The sequence below is a fragment of the Pogoniulus pusillus genome, chromosome 25 (genome assembly GCF_015220805.1).
Source record: "Pogoniulus pusillus isolate bPogPus1 chromosome 25, bPogPus1.pri, whole genome shotgun sequence".
NCBI lineage: Eukaryota > Metazoa > Chordata > Aves > Piciformes > Lybiidae > Pogoniulus > Pogoniulus pusillus.
The window spans coordinates 20,246,959-20,267,091 of record NC_087288.1 but is presented as its reverse complement, the minus strand read 5'-3'; the positions used below and the strand labels follow the sequence as shown (position 1 = coordinate 20,267,091).

General features: G+C 56.4%; 1 protein-coding gene across 2 annotated transcripts; it reads right to left on the bottom strand.

Moving 5' to 3' along the window:
• Positions 1 to 3,469: 3,469 nt before the first annotated feature.
• SRF (serum response factor) lies at positions 3,470 to 18,159 on the bottom strand. Of its 2 annotated transcripts, XM_064164686.1 has the most exons (7): positions 17,638 to 18,159; positions 15,934 to 16,200; positions 10,422 to 10,683; positions 8,285 to 8,404; positions 7,193 to 7,384; positions 6,600 to 6,676; positions 3,470 to 6,331 (listed from the first exon to the last, which is right to left on the bottom strand). In XM_064164686.1, the coding sequence occupies exons 1-7, from the start codon at positions 18,079 to 18,081 to the stop codon at positions 6,236 to 6,238; spliced, it is 1,458 nt and encodes a 485-aa protein (XP_064020756.1). In that variant the 5' UTR covers positions 18,082 to 18,159; the 3' UTR covers positions 3,470 to 6,235. The 2 variants fall into 2 exon arrangements, with proteins under 2 accessions (XP_064020756.1, XP_064020757.1); XM_064164687.1 differs by lacking the exon at positions 7,193 to 7,384.
• Between the last annotated feature and the right edge of the window lie 1,974 nt (positions 18,160 to 20,133).

Below are 20,133 nucleotides of genomic sequence, written 5' to 3'. Positions count from 1 at the left end.
GTCTCCCCTGAGCCTCCTCTTCTCCAGGCTAACCAATCCCAGCTCCCTCAGCCTCTCCTCGTAGGGCTGTGCTCAAGGCCTCTCCCCAGCCTCGTTGCCCTTCTCTGGACACACTCAAGCATCTCAATGTCCCTCCTAAACTGGGGGGCCCAGAACTGAACACAGCACTCAAGGTGTGGTCTAACCAGTGCAGAGTACAGGGGCAGAATGACCTCCCTGCTCCTGCTGACCACACCATTCCTGATGCAGGAATTAGATAGACGTTTACTAGATCCCCTCTCAGCCTTCTCTTCTCAAGGCTAAACAGTCCCAGCTCCCTCAGCCTTTCCTCATAACAGAGATGTTCCATTTCTTTGATCATCTTTATGGCTCTGCCCTGGACTCTTTCAAGAAGTTTCCTGTCCTTTTTAACTGTGGGGCCCAGAACTGGACACAATATTCCTGATGTGGTCTCACCAGGGCAGCATCTTCGTACAAAAGTTCTATCTATCCTGGAAACATCTCTGGCAACACATACACACAAAACCCCTTTTGTCCTCTTTTGGTCTGTGCTAGCTTATCAATATGGCAATAAGGACAGGGTGGCCTTTGGTTAACAGTTGGACTTGATGATCTTTTTTCAACCCAGTTTCAGATGGGAGAAGAGAAGGCTCTGGGGAGACTTACTAACGACCTTCCAGTACCTGAAGGGGGCCTTACAAGAGGGCTGGAGACAGACTGTTTACAAAAGCCTGCAGTGGTAGGACAAGAGGCAATGGCTTCAAACTAACCAAGAGCAGATTTAGACTGGATGCTTGGAACAAGTTCTTTACCATGGAAGACTGGAGCAGGTTGTCCAGGGAGGTGGTTAAGGCCCCATCCCTGGAGATACTCAAGATAAGGCTGGACAGGGCTCTGGGCAGCCTGATCTACTTGAGGATGCCCCTGCTGACTGCAGGGTGGGTTGGACTGGGTGACTTCTGGAGGTCGCTTCAAACTCAGCCCATTCTACGCTTCTATGAATCCTCTCATGTTGTGTAACCCACCTGAGTCCAGGCCTAGGGACCACATTTTCTTTGATGTTACAATGACAAATATTCTTAGACCTTAGTTATTGCCTAGCTACTCCATAAGCAACGTGGTTTGTTTGGCCTCCGTGTTTTACCTCTTGCTTGAAGTCCTCCTGCTCCTCTGTGCTAGCACTCACGGATCAGAACAACTCTTTTCTTTTGCAAAAGTCTCAGCTCCTCCTCATTCTTCATCCATTCTCTTGTCTCAACACCATGCTCTGATCACCAGCACCATTCTGAAGCTTTCAAAAAGGACGATCCTCACAGCCCTGATGTCTACCACAGGCTCTTTCTGGCCCATCCTCTGGCTCTGGAATTCCCAGAGTAGAAGTCTAGCTGGTCAGGTCTCACCTGTGCAGGAGGCAGAGGGCATGGAGACTTCAGCAAAGAGCTCCTCTTGGCCACATCATGCCAGAGAAAGCACTGCCCGCATGAACAGGCCCAAGAATGGTGGTTGGTGGAGCTGAATCCAGCTGGCAGCCAGGCACAAGTGGTGTTCCTCAGGGCTCACCATTGGGACCAATTCTGTTTAACATCTGTATTGATGACCTTGATGAAGACACAAAGTGCATTGTCGGTAAGCTCACAGATGACACCAAGCTAAGTGGCAAGTGTCGATTATCATGAGGGTAGAGAAGCTCTACAGAGGGACTTGGATGGATGGGCCAATGCTAATGGGATGAGCTTTGGCAAGGCCAAGTGCCAGGTCCTGCACTTGGGCCACAACAACCCCAAGCAACACTACAGGCTTGGGGCAGTGTGGCTGGAAAGCTGTCTGGCAGAAAGGGAGCTGCAGGTTCCAGTGGGCAAGCAGCTGAGTATGAGCCAGCAGTGTGCCCAGGTGGGCAAGAAAGCCAATGGCATCCTGGCTTGTATCAGAAATGCTGTGTCCAGCAGGAGCAGGGAGGTGACTGTGCCCTTGTACTCTGCTCTGGTGAGGCCACACCTCGAGTACTGCATCCAGTTTGGGCACCTCAGTACCAGAGGGACATGGAGGTGCTGGAGAGTGCAGAACAGGGCAAGGAATCCGGAGAAGGGCCTGGAGAATAAATCTTATGAGTGACTGAGGGAGCTGGGGCTGTTAGGTTTCACAAAAGAGGAGGCTGAGGGGAAACCTCATTGCTGCCTACAGCTACTTGAAAGGAGGTTGTGGAGAGGGTGGTGCTGGTCTCTTCTCACAGGTTAATTAGTGACAGAACAAGAGGGAATGGCCTGAAGCTGCAACTGGGTAGGTTTAGACTGGACATTAATTAGGAAGCATTTTTTCCCCAGGAAGAGTGGTCAGGCATTGGAATGGGCTGCTCAAGGAGGTGTCCAAGTCACCAACTCTGGATGTGCTTACAGGCTGTTTGGCTGTGGTGTCTGGGGATATGGTCCCATGCCTTGTGCTGCATAGTCAATGTTCTTCTAAGCCGTCCTAGTGGCCGTACAAAGGCCTGGTGAGGTGATGCCCAGTGCATGCTTGCAATTCTGCCCTTATCCTCTGCAAAGGATTGCTTGAGCTGTTTGCTGAGCACAGAGGGGGAAGGTTGTTGGGATGAGTGCCAGAATGTTACAGAGTAGGGCTCTCAGTTGGACTTGGTGATTCTGAGAGTCTTTTCCAACCCTAAGGCTACTGTGATGGTATCCAGGCAGCCCTCCATGCTCCACAGTACACAAACAGGTGCAGAAACCTACCTCTGATCCCCAACCCCTCAGCCCTAAGGTGTGTGTGTGCTAGTTTGAGCCTAGCTGGAATGTTTTGGTGAGAAGAACTAGATTACAGGCTGTGGAAGGAAAACAAGGCTGATGTCTACCTTGCTCATAGGCTTGCTGAGATGTCTAAGAACAAGAAGTGAAAAACACTTCTGCTGCTGGCGAGCTGGGAACTGCATCTCTTTTCTAACCTCACCCTCTGTTTCTTTAAGTAATCCACTTTGCTTCCTAACCCCCTGGCCCAATCTCCATTCTTCCTTGGGACTGGGGCAAGATTGAGAGGGGTAGGGGGAAGGTGGGAAGGGTGGTTGGGAGCCCCTCCTGGGGACTCAGGTTTCTGGGAGGGCTGCTGTGTGCCTGTATTACCTTTTGCCTTGTCTATGTCTGTCTATCACTGTATATCCTGTAACTATCTGCTTGTCTGTTGTGCCAAGCTGTAAATACAAAGCTTCATTCCATTTCCAGAGCCTCTGAGTCTAGTCTGGGTGATTTCCAAAGTGGGGGGGGGGGGGGGAGCACCCAAACCATCACACAGAGTAGGGCTCTGAGTCGGACTTGGTGATCCTGGGGGTCTTTTCCAACCCGAACACTTCTGTGATGGTATCCAGGCAGCCCTCCACGCTCCACAGTACACAAACAGGTGCAGAAACCTACCTCTGGCCCCCAACCCCTTGGCCCTAAGGTGTGTGCCATCCCCTGCAGCAAAGCACGGCCGAGACCCCAAATCTGTGCACAAAATGATAACATTTATTGAAAGAGTAAAATTTTTTTGTCGTTGTTCTTTTTTTTTTTAATACAAAAGAAAGCTCTGTACATAGTACTGTGATTACTTCCACATCCTTCCAGAAACACAACCCTGGAAACTCGGAGGGAAAAAAAAAATAATAATAATAATAAACTCATCCCCCACACACACACTTGTGCACGCCCAGGCGCGCCCACGCACACACCCCCCCCTCAAACCGCTAAAATGAACTGAAAAAACCAAAGTCACCACACAATAAATGCCATTTCATCCCTGATACACAAGTGTTCTTACAAGTCTGCACTTAAATAAAACAACACCATTAGCGTTTAACCAGCAAATTGCCTCTGGGGAGCCAGGGAAGGAACGCGGTCGAGACACCCGGTAGCAGCAGGGGCACTCCTGCCGGCCCGGCCCGGCAGCTCCGCTGGCGCACAGGCAAAGCGCAACGAAGCCAGGCCGGTGGCAAAGAACAACGCAGATCCCAACCCTGTCCTCCTTCTGCCTGGCTGAACTCCTAGGTATACCCACAGCGTCACTGAGCAGCTGTCATACACCTAGCGATGGGGCACGGCACAGCACTCCCGCATGCGCTGAGCGGCAGGGCACACATCACTCCGAGAGCAAGGATGCTAAAGGGAGGCAGCATGCAATGTCGCTCTCACCAGCTGGGCCACCCCACTCTCCGCAAGGGGGTAACAGGCTGAGGGCTGAAAGACCGTTCCGGGAGTTCTTTGCACAGGGAACGTGGAGGGGATATGTCTGCACCTGTGCTCTAAGGAAGCGCTGAAGAGAGGGAACTACAGCCCAGATCATCGGCTAGCTCGGATGCTACCTGCATGGTGAGCAGGGTTCGGCCAGGGCTGGCCACTCACAACCCAGGGAGGAGTGGGGATGCCCCCGTCCCTTGGGCCGTCACAGGTAACAGCGCTCCACACGGAGAGGGGTGAGGGAACAGCCAGAGGCCCAAGGACCAGAGGTAAACAGGGCAGCCATCAGAAAACGCAGCCCAGCTCTGGCTCCTGGGCACACTGCTCCCGAGGGATGATTTTCGCCACTTCTAGAGACTGCTTCACTTGCCTTCTGCCCACTAAGCCCCAAACAACGGGTATGGAGTTCTCAGTACAGGTAAGCAGGGAACAAGCATCCCACTGGAGTCAGCTTGATCCCTGGCACATGCTGGTGGGTGGAGAGCGCAGCTTAAACGCTAATGCTGAGGAGACATGTCCAAGGTTACAATACAAAGTCAAAAGCAAGGCCCCTTCCTGCCTCCATGCCCACCCACCCCTCTCCCCTCCCCCTGGTACAAAGCCCGTGAAAACTGTACAGGAGCCAAACTTTTATTCCTTAAAGAATTACATAAATACTGAGTTTAACATTTAGAAAAATAAAGTAATTTTCTTTTTTTTTTTTTCTTTTTTTTTTTTTCTCCTTTTTTTTTTTCTCCAAGGCTTCTTTTATCTTTAACTTAAAAAAAAAAAGAAAAAGTTACAGTAGCTGCTTCTTTCCCTAAGGACTCAGCAGCTTCTCTCACTTGCTCACTCTCCCTCCAGGGACAGACCAGGTAGCAGAGCCATTTACAGCAACTCCTATGCAGGACCAGGCACACTCCAGCCCTTCTGCCCTGGCCTCGCTGAGCCCGCACAGGAATTCCAGCTGCTCCTCTGCCCCCCAGGATGGCCTGCAAGCCACTCTGATGCTTAGAGGAAGAGCCTGCCACCTGTGCAGCAGCTCAGTGCTCCATGGGCTCTTCTTCCCTTTGACACTTGGTTACTCCTCACCTCGTGCCTGACAAGTTTAGAAAGCGTTGGCTGGAGCTGCAGGGGACATCAGAAAGACCTGGCCACATTCCCTTGAGCGTATGGAGTCCGCAAGCAGTGTGAGGGCTGAGAGGAGAGTGTGGGGCTGAGCTGGCCACAGAGCCCCCTGGGAGCTCTACAAGGCCATCGCTGTGCCCCTGGGCACCCACCAACCACCTCAGCTGTGCAAGGGCAGCCGCCAGGGCAGAACCAGTCAGGCTGCAAATCTGCCGGGCAGCCCAGCAAGGAGGCACTGAGGGCAGAGGGCTCACTGTAGTGCATACAAGGAGGACAGGGCCACGTGCTGCCAGGCACATGCCACGGGCTGTGCCCTGCCCTCTGGAGGGAGGGTGTGCAGGCCCAGACAGAGATGCACATGCAAGGCGGCCACTCTCCCCTGTCCAGAGCCCAGGGCGAGTTGCTGCAGCCAGGACGTGTCACCCCCCTACAAAGGCACATTGCTGAGGCCAGCAGCACAGCCTTGGCCTGCTCCACTCTGAGTTGCACCCACAGGACGGGCTCTAGGTCTGAGCTGAGCCCCACGCAGAGCAAACACTCATGGGCAAGGTGACTCAGAGAGCCCAGGAGGAGCCAGAGCCTCCAGCTGGGAATGGCCCACAGTATTTATTTACAGCGCAGAGCAATCCTCCCCTCAAGAGACAAGGTTCTTTGGCTGGCGTGAGACGAGCACAGCTATCGCAGCATCCAAACAGCCCCAGAGCCCTGCACGGCCCCAGCACAGTTCTGCTCCAGGTGGGTCCTGCAGCCCCACGCGCGTGCCTGTGTGTGTGTGGGTGCATGTCTGTGTGTGTGTGCATGTGTGGATGAAGGAAACGTGAAAAGGCAACAATAAATAATTGGTGCAGTCTGTACGAGAAGGAATTGCTGCCAGCCCTGGCACTGGCGTGGTAAGCCAGGGACAGCACAAGGCCGGCAGCAGAGGCCTCTCAGTCACTCTTGCCGCTGTGCGAGGTGTCCAAGTTGACCACCTGCAGCTCTGTCAGGCTGCTGCCACTGCTGCTCTGCTGCCCGATGACAGCCATCTAGAGGAAAAAAGGGAGGAGGAAGAACTGGAGGACAGCATTCCTTGAGACCATGCGTGCCAGCAGCCAGGGTGGCAATGTGCTCTCTGGGCACCTGCCCAAGGACCGTAAGATTGCTTCACCCAAGGGCGGGTGGCACCAACAGCTTTCCCAGACCTGGGGACTGACCCTACCCAAGGGCCCAAGTCTGCCCAGACCCACAAAGGATGTGCAGGCAGGGCCAGGGCAAGGACACCAGGAACACCTGAAAATACCACTCTGCACCTACCTGGTGAAGCTGGACAGCTGAGACTGGGATTTGAACTGTGCCTGATGGGGCTGTGAGGAACACTTGGGGAACGCCACCTGCCACAGAGAGAGCACAAATGATGCCTTCCCTTAAATGGTGTTCACCTGTGGGTCATCTTCTCTGAGCCCCATGGAGCTTCCCAAGGATGAAGGTACCTGTTTGCATGCATGGATGCATGGTAGGAGAAAGCCACATGCACTAGTTTTCCCAAATGCTGGAAAACAAGACCACAATCCAAGCCTTGCCTGCATGGCTTCATGCTGCTTTGCCCCCTCACGCAACCACGCAGCCTCTCCAGGGTTTCCTAAGTCACTCCACCGACTGCCCCCATCTACCACTCATCCCAGCAGCCTTCACTCTTTGTGCTCAGCAAACAGCACAGGAAATCCTTTGCACAGGGTAAGGGCAGAATTGAAAAGCATGCACCAAGCATCACCTCGCCAGGCCTTTCTGCAGCCACTAGGACTGCTCAGAAGAACATTCTTTGACTGTGCAGCACAAGTTCACATGAGACAAGAAAAATCAAGGTGTCAGAGTGCTTAAGGGAGCACTGACCCAGACAGCTATCTTACCCTGATCCTGGACCTGGCTGTGGGACACCTGCATCGCTGAGGGTGCCTGTGAGAAAGCGTTGAGGACTGCAAGTCCACTGTCTGCAAGGCCAGATGTGGGCGCGTACATCACCGCATGTGGGCTGGGGTACATCATGTGGCCACCCCCAGTGGTTGGCACAGACGACGTCATGATGGTCGCTGGGAGGGTCACTAGCAGCAGGACAGACTGTGTGTGAGCTACAGGAAAGGACTGTCTACACTCACACACCTGCCTAAGCACCCCTCCCTCAGCCACACTGGGCATGCTTGTCCTGAAGCAGCAGGTACTCAGAGATACCCATTCTGTCCTCCCAAGCAGCTGGGAAAAGTCTCCAGGAAGAGGCAAGAGAGCTCCAACCTCTAATTCACAAGTAAGAGAGGGCAGAATGGCATGGCAGACAAATACCCAGGACTGAATTCAGTCCAAGATACAAGTTTCCTGCTGAAGCTTTTGTAGAGCTGAGTTGCGTTCAGCCTGCATCCAGGCACCTAGGCTCAGACTTGACTGACAAAAGGTCTCAAGTAGATGCAAGTCAATGCCTTGTGTGAGAGGCAATGCTGGCTCACTAAGAGGCCACCTGAGAACTGGGCAACCTGTTCCCAGATCCATGCAGTTCTGCCTCAACACAAGGGAAAACTTCCTTACTGTAAGGGTGACAGTCCACTGTCACAGGCTGCCCACAGAGGTTGTGGAGTCTCCTTCTCTGAAGACTTTCAAGATCCATCTGGATGTGTTCCTGTGTGACCTGCACTAGGGGATCCTTGCTTTGGCAGGGGTGCTGGACTAGATGACCTTCAGAGGTGCCTTTCAACCCCTACCATTCTGTATTTCTATGCATGGGGAAAGGCTCTGAAATCCCTTGTAAGATGCCTTAAGCACAGCAGCATCTACCTAGACAGAGCACAGCACAGAGGCTGGGAATGGGGATAAATACACTCAAGGAACTGTCAGAAAGAATGGGATAGAGTCGATCTGGGGCAGGGAGCAGGCATGAGACCTACAGGTGTGGGTTGTCATCAGCAGTGGTTAGGAAGGCAGACAGAACATGGTTACCATGAAGTCCCAATTACCTGTTCCACTGGAAGAGGTCTGGGTAAGGTCAGTGCTGCTGTCACTAGAGGGAGATGCTTGCTGCGGTGCCTGGTGCACCTGGATAGCCTGGACGGGAACCTGCTGAGCCATGGTACCACCTGGGGAGAGAGAGGAGCCCATGAGCCTGTGGCTCAGCAGCCACCCAGGCCATGTAAAAGCCACCCAGTCCTCTGGCCACGTACAGCTCCACAACGGCTCCGCACTGTGCTGCAAGAAGCCCAGCCAAAAGCCCTGCCCCCAAGTCTACTCTTTCCTGGTACACATGGGCCAAAGAGGAGTAAGGTGGCCTAGAGGGGCTCCAGAGAGGAAGGGAAAGGCCACAGCAGCTTTTGTCCAGCTCCCAAGCATAGTTCAGGAGCGTCTGGGTTCCACCACTCCTGGCTGCACCAAGACTCAGCATGGATGGTGTCAGGAGGAGAACACTGCCCATGTTCAGGCTGGCTGGAGCCCAGCTCCATCCTCCACAGGGCACTTGAAGAAAAGCTCTCTCACCCATCTTGTGATCTCCAGGACACCACAGTGTCCTGCACAGGGTTTAGCAACCACTGGGCCACAGGATATGCATCCCAGACCTGCAGAGGCATGGTGACACAGCCTCTGGCACAGACCACGTGTTGCAAAGCTCTCTGGCTCTAGAGACAGAGCTCAGCAGAGAGAAGTCCTGTTCCTAGAAGGAAGAGCTACGAATGCTGCAGAGAGCAGCAGTCATCAGCCACCTAGCTCAGGCAAGCATCTCCCCTTGCACCACATGGCAGGGGCACACATCCATTGTTCTCTTAGCTCCTCCAGACCACAAGGGAAATCCAGGCCCCTTGCAAGCAATCACACTCTTTGGCAGGGCCCACAGGACCCACGAGGGCTTCGAGAAAGCATGCAGGCTAACAGACCCACCGACTTGAGCTCAGGCAGGCAGGACACAGGAGGTACTGTCTCACTCTCACTGCTGGTTCTCAGATGAGGACAGTCCCCAGAAAGGAGAGCCTAGCCCTGCTCTGAAATTCCAGCCAGGAGTACATCCAGCCCTAGTACAACACCTGGAGAACCTCAACTCAGCACAACAAGAAACTCCAACGAAGGACACTGCACACAAGGCAACACAGCAGCACCAACTTCTTACTCTGCTCTGGGTCTCTCCTAATCTGTCTTCCGCACTGTGGTTCAATGACTGCAGATCCAAACACAAACCCAAAAGGCTGCTAGTCAGAGCCCAGAGACAGCACTCAAAAAACGTTCACTGGGCATCTGAGCCCCTGTGGTCTCTTTCCATCAATCCTCCCAACACCACACTTGAGCCTCAGCACAGCTGCACCAGGGACCCGTCTCCTATGCCTTTGCTAGCCACAGGGCAAACCCTGGGGAAGGAGACTTACAACCTGCTGCTTCCCTTGGTCTGTATCATGCAGGAAGCTGCTCCTGCCTATGCCAAGCATCCTCTGCCCTTTCTTCCTATCTTTCCCTCACAGTCAGTCAGGGTGCCCTGCATTCTGTGCTCCCACCCAAGCTGGGGGTCAGCTCTCTGGCCAGGACACCAGAACCCTCACAGATGCCTCCATCTCTCCCACCTGAAACAAGAGGAGGAGAAGCGAGTGCTGACCTGTCAGAGACACGATCTGCCCTCCAGCTCTGGCAGGGAAGTGGCAGACTTGTCTGTTGTACCTGGTGCAACTGCCCAGCCGTACCCGTGACTGCCTGGCCCTGCTGGCTGGGCAGAGCCAGGGAGCGCAGCTGTAACCGAGGGAGAGGAAGGGTAGGGGTCCCCAGCCCAACCTTTTAGCACCTGCCAAAAGTTGGGAGAAAGGACAGCTTTTGTCCCCACCAGCTCCTTTTGCTCCCTCCAGGCTTCTAGGTGGTGCCCTGGGGTCCTGGCTCGGCTGCCTGCCACTCCAGCCTTCCCGGCAGCAGGGCCAGCTAGCAGCACTCGAAGGAAACTGTCACTACACAACCCTTGTCCAGCCACAGGCCTGGCTGGGCTCAAGCAAGGAACCCCGACCAGGTTCACCCTGCAGCAGCAAACACTCTGCTTTCTCCTGCCACTAGATCTCCTCTGCCCTTGAAAAGACAGCCACACAACGGTGCAGAGACAGATGGACACAGCCCTCAGGTAACGGCACTGACCTGACATGAGGGTGAAGCCTGTGGGTATCGGCATGAGGCCCCCCGACGTCACTGCACTGGCTCCAGTAGTCTTCAGCACGGTCCCGTTGGCACTGGTGACGGCATTGGGGCTGATGCTGGCAGACACTGGCGCCAGGTAATTAGTGATGGGGAATGATGGGCCACTGCTGACCTGCATGGAGGTCGAGGTGGTGGGGGCTGTCTGGATGGTGGACGTTGTCCCCGGCAGGTTGGTGACAGTGAACGCAGGTTTCAGCGTGTCCTGGGGAAGGAGAGATTGTGACAACTCAGACCAGCCCTTGGATGTGGTCAACCTCTGCCCATGAGACCAAAGCAGGCTCCATGGGTCATACCCTTGTGCTAAACCATTCCCCCATTGCCTGCTGCCAGCACACGGAGCAGAGCCAGAGCAGCAGAGAGGAGCTGCTTGTACAAGCACAAGGAGACTGTACCCAATAATGTAGCATGGGAAGAGCTGGAGAGCTCAGCATAAACCTTGGACACAAGCCCAGAGCCACACAGGTCCCTTGAGAGACTTCTCTGCAAGACACCAGGGAATGAGGCAACCCTTTCCCTCCCCAGGAGTCCCCACAGCCCCTAAGAGAGCAGCCTCTCTTTGGCACACAAGAAGCAAAAGCAGCCTTTGCAGGGACAGACACGAAGGTAAACACACTGTCTCCTGTCAGGAACACACACCACTTCCCTTATGGCACGAAACACATGGCCCAGAACAAGCCAGAACTGGCTCTTAAAGGCAGCTGTACACTGAAAGCACCGAGAGGGGAGTGAGACCAAACCCAGACACCAGGGAGGCCCAGACCCAGCTGTGACAGCTCCTTTGTCATCCCTGGGGAACGCCTCCACAAGTTTCCTGGAGCAAAGGGGAGAACCCAGCCAGGGAAAGCACCCATTTGCCAGTCTACCAGCTGGAGACAGGCAGGAGACAAATGCTCCCAAGGGATCCCACATGTTAGCTACAGCCAGCACAGATCAGTCTTGCAAAGAGCACTGGAGCTTTGTGCCTGTCTGAGGACAGCAAAGCATCAGAAGGGTCCTGTGCTGGGCCAAAGGTAGCTTCAGAGGCTGTCTCCTGGGTGTGGGAACAAAGGAGGAACATGGATGCTGGTCTAGAGGGTACCTAACACCCCAGTTTCTGCAGCCACAAAGCATGTAGTGGGACATGGCTTGGACCTGCAGGAACCATCCAAGCCCAGCATGATCCCTATTTCCCCCAGCAGCCATACCTCAACTAATGTGCCTCCTGCTCCCAAACCCCCTTTTAGACACCCACCATCTCCACAGCTCCTCGCCTGCCCTGCTCAGACTGCAAAGACACTGCTCCACAGGAGACCCAAGACGCCTGCTGCCGCACGCCCTGCCAGGGCTGTCAGCACGCCCCGGAAGAGTTAAGGCTGCCACACTCCCACCCCTCCCACTGCAGGCTGGTGGGCCCAGCTCTCCAGTGCTAAGCCTCCTTCCCAGCTTGTCAAGCTGCCAGGAGTGAGGAATTCACAGCTCAACGAACAGCTAAAAAAGGGAAGGCAGCCCATTTTGGACAGGGGTAGCCAATCCCCGGCACTCGGCTGTGCCCCAGGGCCTGGGGAAGGAGGAGAGCAACACCCCTCTGCTTGGCACCACTGTCCCTGAAGTCCAAATTAGAAGAGGCACGTGATGGCAGAGCAGAGCCCAGCAGAGGCACTTTCCATTAGCTCAACCACAAACCTCTGCCATCTCACATGGAGGCTGTGGGTGTCCTCCCCACATGCGTGACAGGGTAGAGCTCCCAACAGCCCACTGGGCTATGGAATCCACAGCAGAGCAGGGCAAGTCCTGCTCCCAGGTGGAAAAGCCAAGCACCCTCGTGCCCAGGTGTAGCCCTGAAACTGTGCACCCCTGAGATACAGACCCCAAGCAGCCAGGGCATTTAGCATCCTTTCACACTCTATACTCTCAGGGCTGAAGGAGGCATCCCAAAAAACTCAGAGCACCTTACTCAGGACACCCAGGAAGCACATGGGCAAACCTCAGGACAATCAGAGCAGAAAAGGTGCTTGGGAAAGATGTTGTGCCACCAGGCTCAGACTGTGCATGGCCTATCTCTTGCCCTCCCTCCTCAGATTCCCACTCTTCCCCCACCCCAAGAAGACAGACCAGATGTCCCATCTCTGCTGCGTTTGTCTCAAGCTGCAGCAACAGCTCCCAGTACAGACAGCTGGAGAGACCTTGGAATTGGACACCTGTTCCCTTCTCCCCATGCCTATCCGAGATGCCTGGGAGCCCCTGGCCACCTTAGCTCCTCCCAGCACCCAGGAGAACCCAGACTACATGCTGGAGGCCAGCTTCCAACAGGAGCTAAGTCACAGGTCACCTTCAGTACAGACTGCCCATGGGACTGTGGACAAGCCCTGAAGACTCTTCCCTTCCTGATCCAGCTGCACATCCATTCCCCATCAAACTTCCTAGATGCTGTAAACTTCTGCTGCTTGCAGGGCAGCATCTGGGCAATCAGTGTGGGGCAGAGAAGTGTAGCACAGCAGCAAGAGATGCTTGCACAGAGCCATACCACTATGCATGTTTGATAAACGCACGATGGGAGCACAGGATATGGCCCAGGTCACCTGATGCGCATCCTGGACCACAGCAGGGCCCTGAGCACAAAGCCAATCCCCCTCCACAGCTTCTCAATGCTGCCTGGGACAATACTGTTCAGTATGACCCAGATCCCTCAAATCAGCAATGCTACTTGGATGTTGCAGGTTACCTGGCCTCACAAAATGGGAAATCCCAACGTGGCCTCCAGCATCTGATCAGTATTCCACACGGGCCAGCAAGTCCCACCCCAAAAAGACATGACCGGATCAGGGCTAATCCCATGCTGTCACCCCAGTCTAGAGCCCTGAGTTCCCTCCAAAAATCCTCTCTCTTGCATAACCACACCCATGAGATTACATGAGGGCAGCGTGTCCTCTGGGGACCACAGAAGACCAGACAGGTCAGTACATGGCACCAAGAGGATACAGCTGCTGCCTTGGAAGTGCAGCTTGCTTCAGTGTTAGCTGCAGGCCAAGCTTAGGCTCCATAGCAGGGAGTTTGGGTTTGGCACAGCAGAAGCATCTCACAGCTGCTGTTGGCTGCTGACCACAGGTAACAGCCTACCTGCTCTGCTCCTCTCTCTGCTGCAGCAGCTCAACACAAACTGGTTTTATCCATACAGAGGCCCAGGAAGCAGAGCTGACAGGAAGGCCAGGCAGCAAATGCCCAGTTCTCTCAGAGCATCCTAGCTTAACTTCATAGAATGATAGAAGGGTTGGAAGAGACCTCTGGAGATCACCCAGTTCCTAATGAGGCACCCCTAACCCAGCCCCGTGTACCACCCACCCTTCAAGGACACCATCCACCTTTCATGGCCCACCCACAGGCTCCCTTCATCCTTGGAGTGCCTCTTTGTCTATCTGAATTTTTGTCAACAGCACCAAACCAAGTTTCCAGCACTGCAGAAAGCACAGCAAGAGTGGGAACAGTCAGGGTAGGACCATGTCCAGTCTCATGCCTTGCCATGACAAGAATCCTTAGGAGGCCAGAAGTGGGTATGGGGGTATGGCACAGCAAGGCAGCCTGCACTAAGTGTTGCCACTTCTCATGCTAGGAAGGAGCTTGCAAAGTTGTATCAGAAAGCAAGCAGAGAGAAGCTGTGTTATGAAGACCTCCTCTGCAGGGTAACTGCACTCCACGAGCACACTTCCTCTGGGGCTACCTAGCAAGGACATGACATAGACTAGCCCCAGGCCAGACACAGGTCAGCTGCCAGGCACAGTGCCTCCCACACCTCCAAGTTACTCCAGCACAGGTAATTTGTCTCATTAAAAATGCCCACAGGACTTGCCTTTTCATCAGGAGAAGCCCGAGAGCCACGTCCTTACAAACACAGGCTGCACGGACAGGAAGCTGCTGGTGACAATGGGCTCCTCTGCCTACTGGAAAGGGCTGGTGTAGCTCACACTAGGAACTGGAGTCACACCAGCCTGAGAGAGACAGGACTACTCTTGGACTTCCCTCAGTGGCAAACCTTCCCAGGAACTCTTCTGGGCTCCACCACAGAGCTCTCCAGCCAGCGACACCTTGGCCTACCAGCTCCTCTGCCTGCAAGGATCTCCGTGACTGATTGCTTCTCAGGGCTCAGCAGCAATAAGGTTCTGCTCAGTGCAGCACTGCACACAGGTGGAGAAGAGGGAATGGAGGAATCGTGGTTGTCACGCCCACAGCTGCACTGAGTTCAGAGCTGCTGGGCTGCCACCAGACACAACGTGCTGGGCATGTGTCTCGGGGCTGCACTCACTGCCTTTGGGATCACAGCAGAGACTTCCAACACCCTTCTCCAGGTCCTCTTTTCCACCAATGCTTAGTGGCTACTGTATAGCAAGGATGCTGCTGTGACCTGCATACAGTTGGCTGGAGCAAGGCCACAGCTCACCTGGAAGGCTGCTTTGGCAGCAAGGCCAGTACCCATGCCACCAGCACAGGTAAAGCAGAGCATGCACCTAATGGCACTCCACACAAGCGCAGGAAGCTGTGGCACAACTCCTAGTCCACCACATGTCCCACAGATTCCCCTGCTTCACATCCCCAAGTGCCCACAAACCTGAGCACCAGCCTGCAAAGGGACCAGCAGGAGTACAGAAGCCAGCTTTCCTGCAACAGCTCTAAGGAACCGTTGTCCCCTCCCTGGAGGTGTTCAAGGCCAGGTAGACCAGGGCCTAGAGCAACCTGGTCTAGTGGGCCTGGCCACAGCAGAGGGTTAGAACTAGATGATCTTTTAGGTCTCTTCCAACCCAAACCATTCTATGACTCTATGAAATGTTCTAGAGGATGCAGGGACAAGACAGAACCCTTCCAGCAGAAAGCAGCCACTGCCTGACTGCATCTGTGGGCAGACCTCCTGGAGCACTCTGGGCAAGTAACACAGGCAGGCAAGGGCTAGTGCCTGCAGGGACACTGGGCAGGGAGCAGAAACAGTCCGTCCAGCCAAGTGTTTCCATTCCCCATGTCCTCCCTGCCCCCCTCCAAAACAGCACCAAAGCAAGAGACAGCTGCAGCTTATAAGGAATGTGAGGGGCCCTGCCAGGGACTCTGGTGAGGGAAACCAGGCCTTATAAGGCCATGGAGGCAGAATCAAATTTTATCAATGAGTGCAAGAGCATGAAGACGCCCAGGGAGAGATAACAGTGCTGAGAGCTGGCTGGGGGGTGGGCTGGGCTGCCAGGGAGCCCCACTGCAAAGGACAGGGCCAGAACACCTGTCGCCCACTGTCCTCCCTCTCTGAATCACCACTACTGCAAGCCAAGTGGAGGAGCCAGCTCCGAGAGGCCACAACACGAGCTTGCTGGAGTCATAGCTAAAGGGGGCTCATTTTCAGCTTCCCAAGCTGCTCCTCAAGCAGGGCTGGGGATGATGGAGGCCCCCAGCACAGCTCCACTGGCACAGCCGTGCCCCGCAGGGTGCCCAGGCTGGTTACCTTGGTCTCCCCACTGCTGTCTGACTCAGACACCTGGTAGGTGAGGTCTGTCTCCTCAAAGCCCGTGGCGCTCATACGCTGGTCAGTGGTGGGATCTGAGCGCGGCGGCGAGTCTGGGGAGTTGAGGCACGTCTGGATCAGCGCCTTCCCCGTCTCACTGGTGATCATGGGCTGCAGCTTCCGCGTGGCAAAGGTGTACACGTGGCCCGTTTCGCTGGCCACCAGCAGCAGGACTTGAGTGCCGGTCAACGTGGAGAGCTCATAGGCCTGCCAGCAGCACAAAGGATGAACAGGGAGTCACGGACGGGAGCAACACACACAGTGCAGGTCAAAAATCCCTAGCGTGTCCTTGCTCTCACAGCACAGTCCTCCTTTTGCTTACACCAGCTCCAGCTCCCTGCCATCTCAGAGGAGCTGTGGCCTCCAAAAACACCTTGAGATTGGGTTCCTCCAGGTTGAAGTGTGCCATGTTGTGCTCCTAGCTCATTTAAACAGCTCTATGGGAAACTGCAAGCCAAGAGGCCACAGAAAAAAAGCAGTGCCCTCAAGAGAGCAGCCTGACTAGATAGGAACACTGGGCTGCCCCCATTCTGGAAATACCACCTGCTTCTCCAGACAGTTCTGGAGGACCTCCTCCCCCCACCCTGCTGAGCTGTGTGAGAGGATGCAACTTGGCCCACATGATTCTGTTACCTCTTTGCCTGAATGGACACCACAGCCAGGGTAGAACCCAGCTTCCCTTCTCGGTCTTCAAAGTCCTGAGCAGACCTACTCCCAAACATCCCTGCAGAGAGGTTACCACCCCTCCGGACTGAAGTGTGGGCTGGGAAGAACACTACTCATATGCCATTTTGGCACACTCAGTGGTCTCACTAAGCTACCACAAGACCAGATGTCCCGATTCTGCATCCCGCACTACTACGATTTTCCTAGTGGTACCCCACAACCATTCCCACCGTCCCAGAGTGCATGAAGTCCAACTCAGCTGGGATGCAGCATTGCCCAATCGCTCAGAGGATGCTGTGAGCACCAATAAGGATGGAGATGAGCCAGCAGCATCCAACGCACGTAACCCACTCCCGCCCAAAGTTTCTCATTTGTCTCTGCGGAGCGACTTCAGTGACCAGGAACCGCGGAGAGCACTCCGGCCCGGGCGCGGCACGGAGCGCTTCCGCGGCCGAGGGAGCCAGCCCTCCTGGGCTCTTGGCAGGGCAGTCCAGCCGTGTCACAGGACTGGCGTGGCACCCAGCGACGGCTCATAGGGAGGGGCCCGTGGGCTCCGGTTAGCTCCGGCCGGAGGCTAAACCAGAATGAGCCGCAACAGCCGACTGGGGCCCGCCGGGCGCACCCAGCATCCGCCGGCGCTGGGGCTGCGTGACCGCCACCGCTCATCCCGCTACCAGTTGCCCCGGTCCCTGTCGGGAGCTTCGTAAAAGCCAGAAGACAGATGTAGGCGACAACCGGCCCCGCCGGAGGCTCCCGCGCAGCCCCCCGGAAGGAGCTGTGGCCGGGCCACCCCCACCCGCCGCACGACCGGGAAGCCGCCACCGTTTCCGGGCACGGCCCTGCCGACCGGCTCCTTGCTCAACCCGGGCGCACACCGCCCAAGACCCAGGGCTCTCGCCGGCAATAGAAAGGTGGGTGCCAGCTGCCACCCGCGGCCGCCCCCCGCCTCCCGCGCCGGCCGGACCTCCGGGGCCCCACCTTCTTCATGATGCCGGTCTTTCTCTTGCTGAAGGTGGTGTAGCGCCGTAGCTTGTTGTCAATGAATTCCATCTTGATCTTCACCCGGCCCCGTGTCTTCTTCCCAGGCTTGGCTCCGCTCACGGCCCCGCTGCCCCCGCCGACGCCGCCGCTGTAGGCAGCCGCCGCCGCTCCTGCCGCGGGCCCCGCCGCCGCTGCCTCGGCAAGGCCCCGCTTCACGCCGCGCCGTTCGCCACCCAGCTCCTCCTCCTCCGCCGACTCCGAGTCGCCCTCGCTGCCGCTGTACAGTGCCTCCCGCTCCAGGCGGCCCCCGGGCGGCCCTGCAGCCGCCCCGCCGCCGTTTGCCCCACGCGGTACCGGCGACCGACCCAGCCCCGAGCCCCGGGCCAGCGCGGCGGCAGCAGCACCGCCGCCGTTCCCGGCCCCGGCCTGGCTCGGCAACATCGCGGCGGCGAGCGCGGGTCGGGTCGGGTCAGGCCGGCCCTGCCATGGCCCCGCCGCCCGCTCCGCGCTCACGGCCCCGCTCCGCCGCCGCCCCCGCCGCGCCGCGCCGCCCCCATATAAAGCGATACAATGTTGCCTTTTATGGCCAGGGAGCTCCTTATATGGGGCGAGCCGGCGCCCCGCCGCCAGCCGCCTCCCCATTGGCTGGCTGCCGCCGAGCGCCGGCGCCCATTGGCCGGTGCCGGCGCTTGTTTTGCATACGCCGGGACGGCGCTGGCGTCACGCCGCGGCTGGGGCGCGCGGGGAGGCCCTTAAAGGCGCCGCGCCCCCAGCTGCGCGGCTCGGTCCCAGCGGCTTCAGGGCGCTGGGGTCCTGTTACAGCGCCCGAGAAACGGGGCTGGGGGCTTTCAGCCGCCGCCTCTCCCGTTCCTGCCGCCGGCTTCGGACACGCTTGTCTTTCTAAGGGGCACACCGCCTGGCTGAGGCGTCCCGCCGTGTCCCCGGCGCCGGCCTCGGGATGCAGGCGGGAGGAGCTCGGCGCCAGCGCCGCCATCCTGCCCGCCCCTTCGCTGTGCCACCAGGTGTAGCTTCAGGCCCCCCTGCCCAGCTGTTCCCACTGCGGGGCCGACGTGCTGACCACTTGTCTCTGGTAGCCGTGGGGTCTGGCCAGGGTCAGGAGGAGGGGCCGCAGAGGGCTGGGGGCCAGAGGGCTGCTGAAGGGTGTGCAGGGCACAGGACGGCACAGATGCAACCAAATGCCCATTACCCGACTACGAGATGACCGCTGGCCAGAAGATAAAAGGTCTCTTTAACGGGCCTCGGCCGAGAAAAGGCTCTCCTACACGCTGTCTACAAACAGCAGCTCCAACTCAGGGCAGGACCTCGCCACTGCCAGCACCAGCCCTGCCACGGACCCATTGGGCCCCCCCGGAGCAGTCAGCAGCCTGCACAAGCCCGTTCCATATCTGCCTCATCACTCAGAGGACACGCACGCTTGCCACCAGCCCTCACAGCTGTCTCCCACTCTAGAGCCAGCCTCCTACACAGCAAGGGAGTAAGTGCAAAACCAAACACCCCCTTGGCCGCCACTGCCTCCCCCTCCTCCCTGCCAGCCATGCTCCTCCAATGAGCACACATGCCATTTATAGCTCCCAGCAGGGCTGCTGGGGCTCACATGCCTCCCATCACATGCCCTGACCACCCTGGCTTTCAGCAGAGTGCAAATGATACCTGGCACAGGTGAGATAAAGACCTTACTGTCTCAAGCCAGGCTGCGGAAGGGCCAGCAGAGCTCTCTGGCATGGCCGGAGGCACCAGTTAGGCTGAGAGCAGCTGGCACATAGATGAGACAGCCAGAGCCAGGCCAGCCTGCCTGCTCAGCACGAGCATGCCACCACTGTAAGCACCAGGCCTGGGCTATCTCTTGTCTATGGGGCTGCTACGTGCCCCTTCCTTCTCTCTGCCCCTGGGCCTTTTGGTGGCAGGGCATCAGAAAATCCTTTTGCTTCCTAGGCTGCAGGAGAGTCTGCACAGGCAAGAGATGAGCACTGGCTCTCTTAGGGCTGGTTCAACCTTTCTACTGTCATCCTCTCCCTCTCTAGCCTCTTCTTGAACATGTATTCCAAGATGTTTGTGCCATCTGTGCTCTGAATGGGACCAGAGTATCAGCCTGCCTCTGAGCTTAGTAGGTTGCTAAGGTCTCACACCAAGATGTGCACTGTAGAGCCATGTCCCCAAGGCACTGTCACCCACAGGACACAAGTTATCAGCAGCACTGGGCATTCCAAACAAACCCAGCACCCAGTAGCAGTTGAAAGAAGCTTAAGGCATGTTTTTGACAGTACCACATTTCACTTTCAAGGCTGTTCTCAATTACACCCCCCTCAAGTCTTAAAATTCATGCTTGTAACCCTCTTCTTACACAGGCCTGGGCACCATGTAGTAATAACTTTTGACATGCTTACTCCCGAGGACACTGGGTTCAGTTTGGGGCCCCTCACTACAGGACAGACACTGAGGAGCTGGAGCATGTCCAGAGAAGGGCAACAAAGC

Coding starts and splice junctions, on each gene's coding strand:
- SRF (XM_064164686.1), bottom strand. CDS start 18,081: ATGTTGCCGAGCCAGGCCGGGGCCGGGAACGGCGGCGGTGCTGCTGCC. Junction 8,405..10,421: donor AGGCTTCACCCTCATGTCAG/GTCAGTGCCGTT, acceptor CTCTCTCCCCAG/GTGGTACCATGGCTCAGCAG. Junction 6,332..6,599: donor CAGCTGTCCAGCTTCACCAG/GTAGGTGCAGAG, acceptor TTTTTCCTCTAG/ATGGCTGTCATCGGGCAGCA.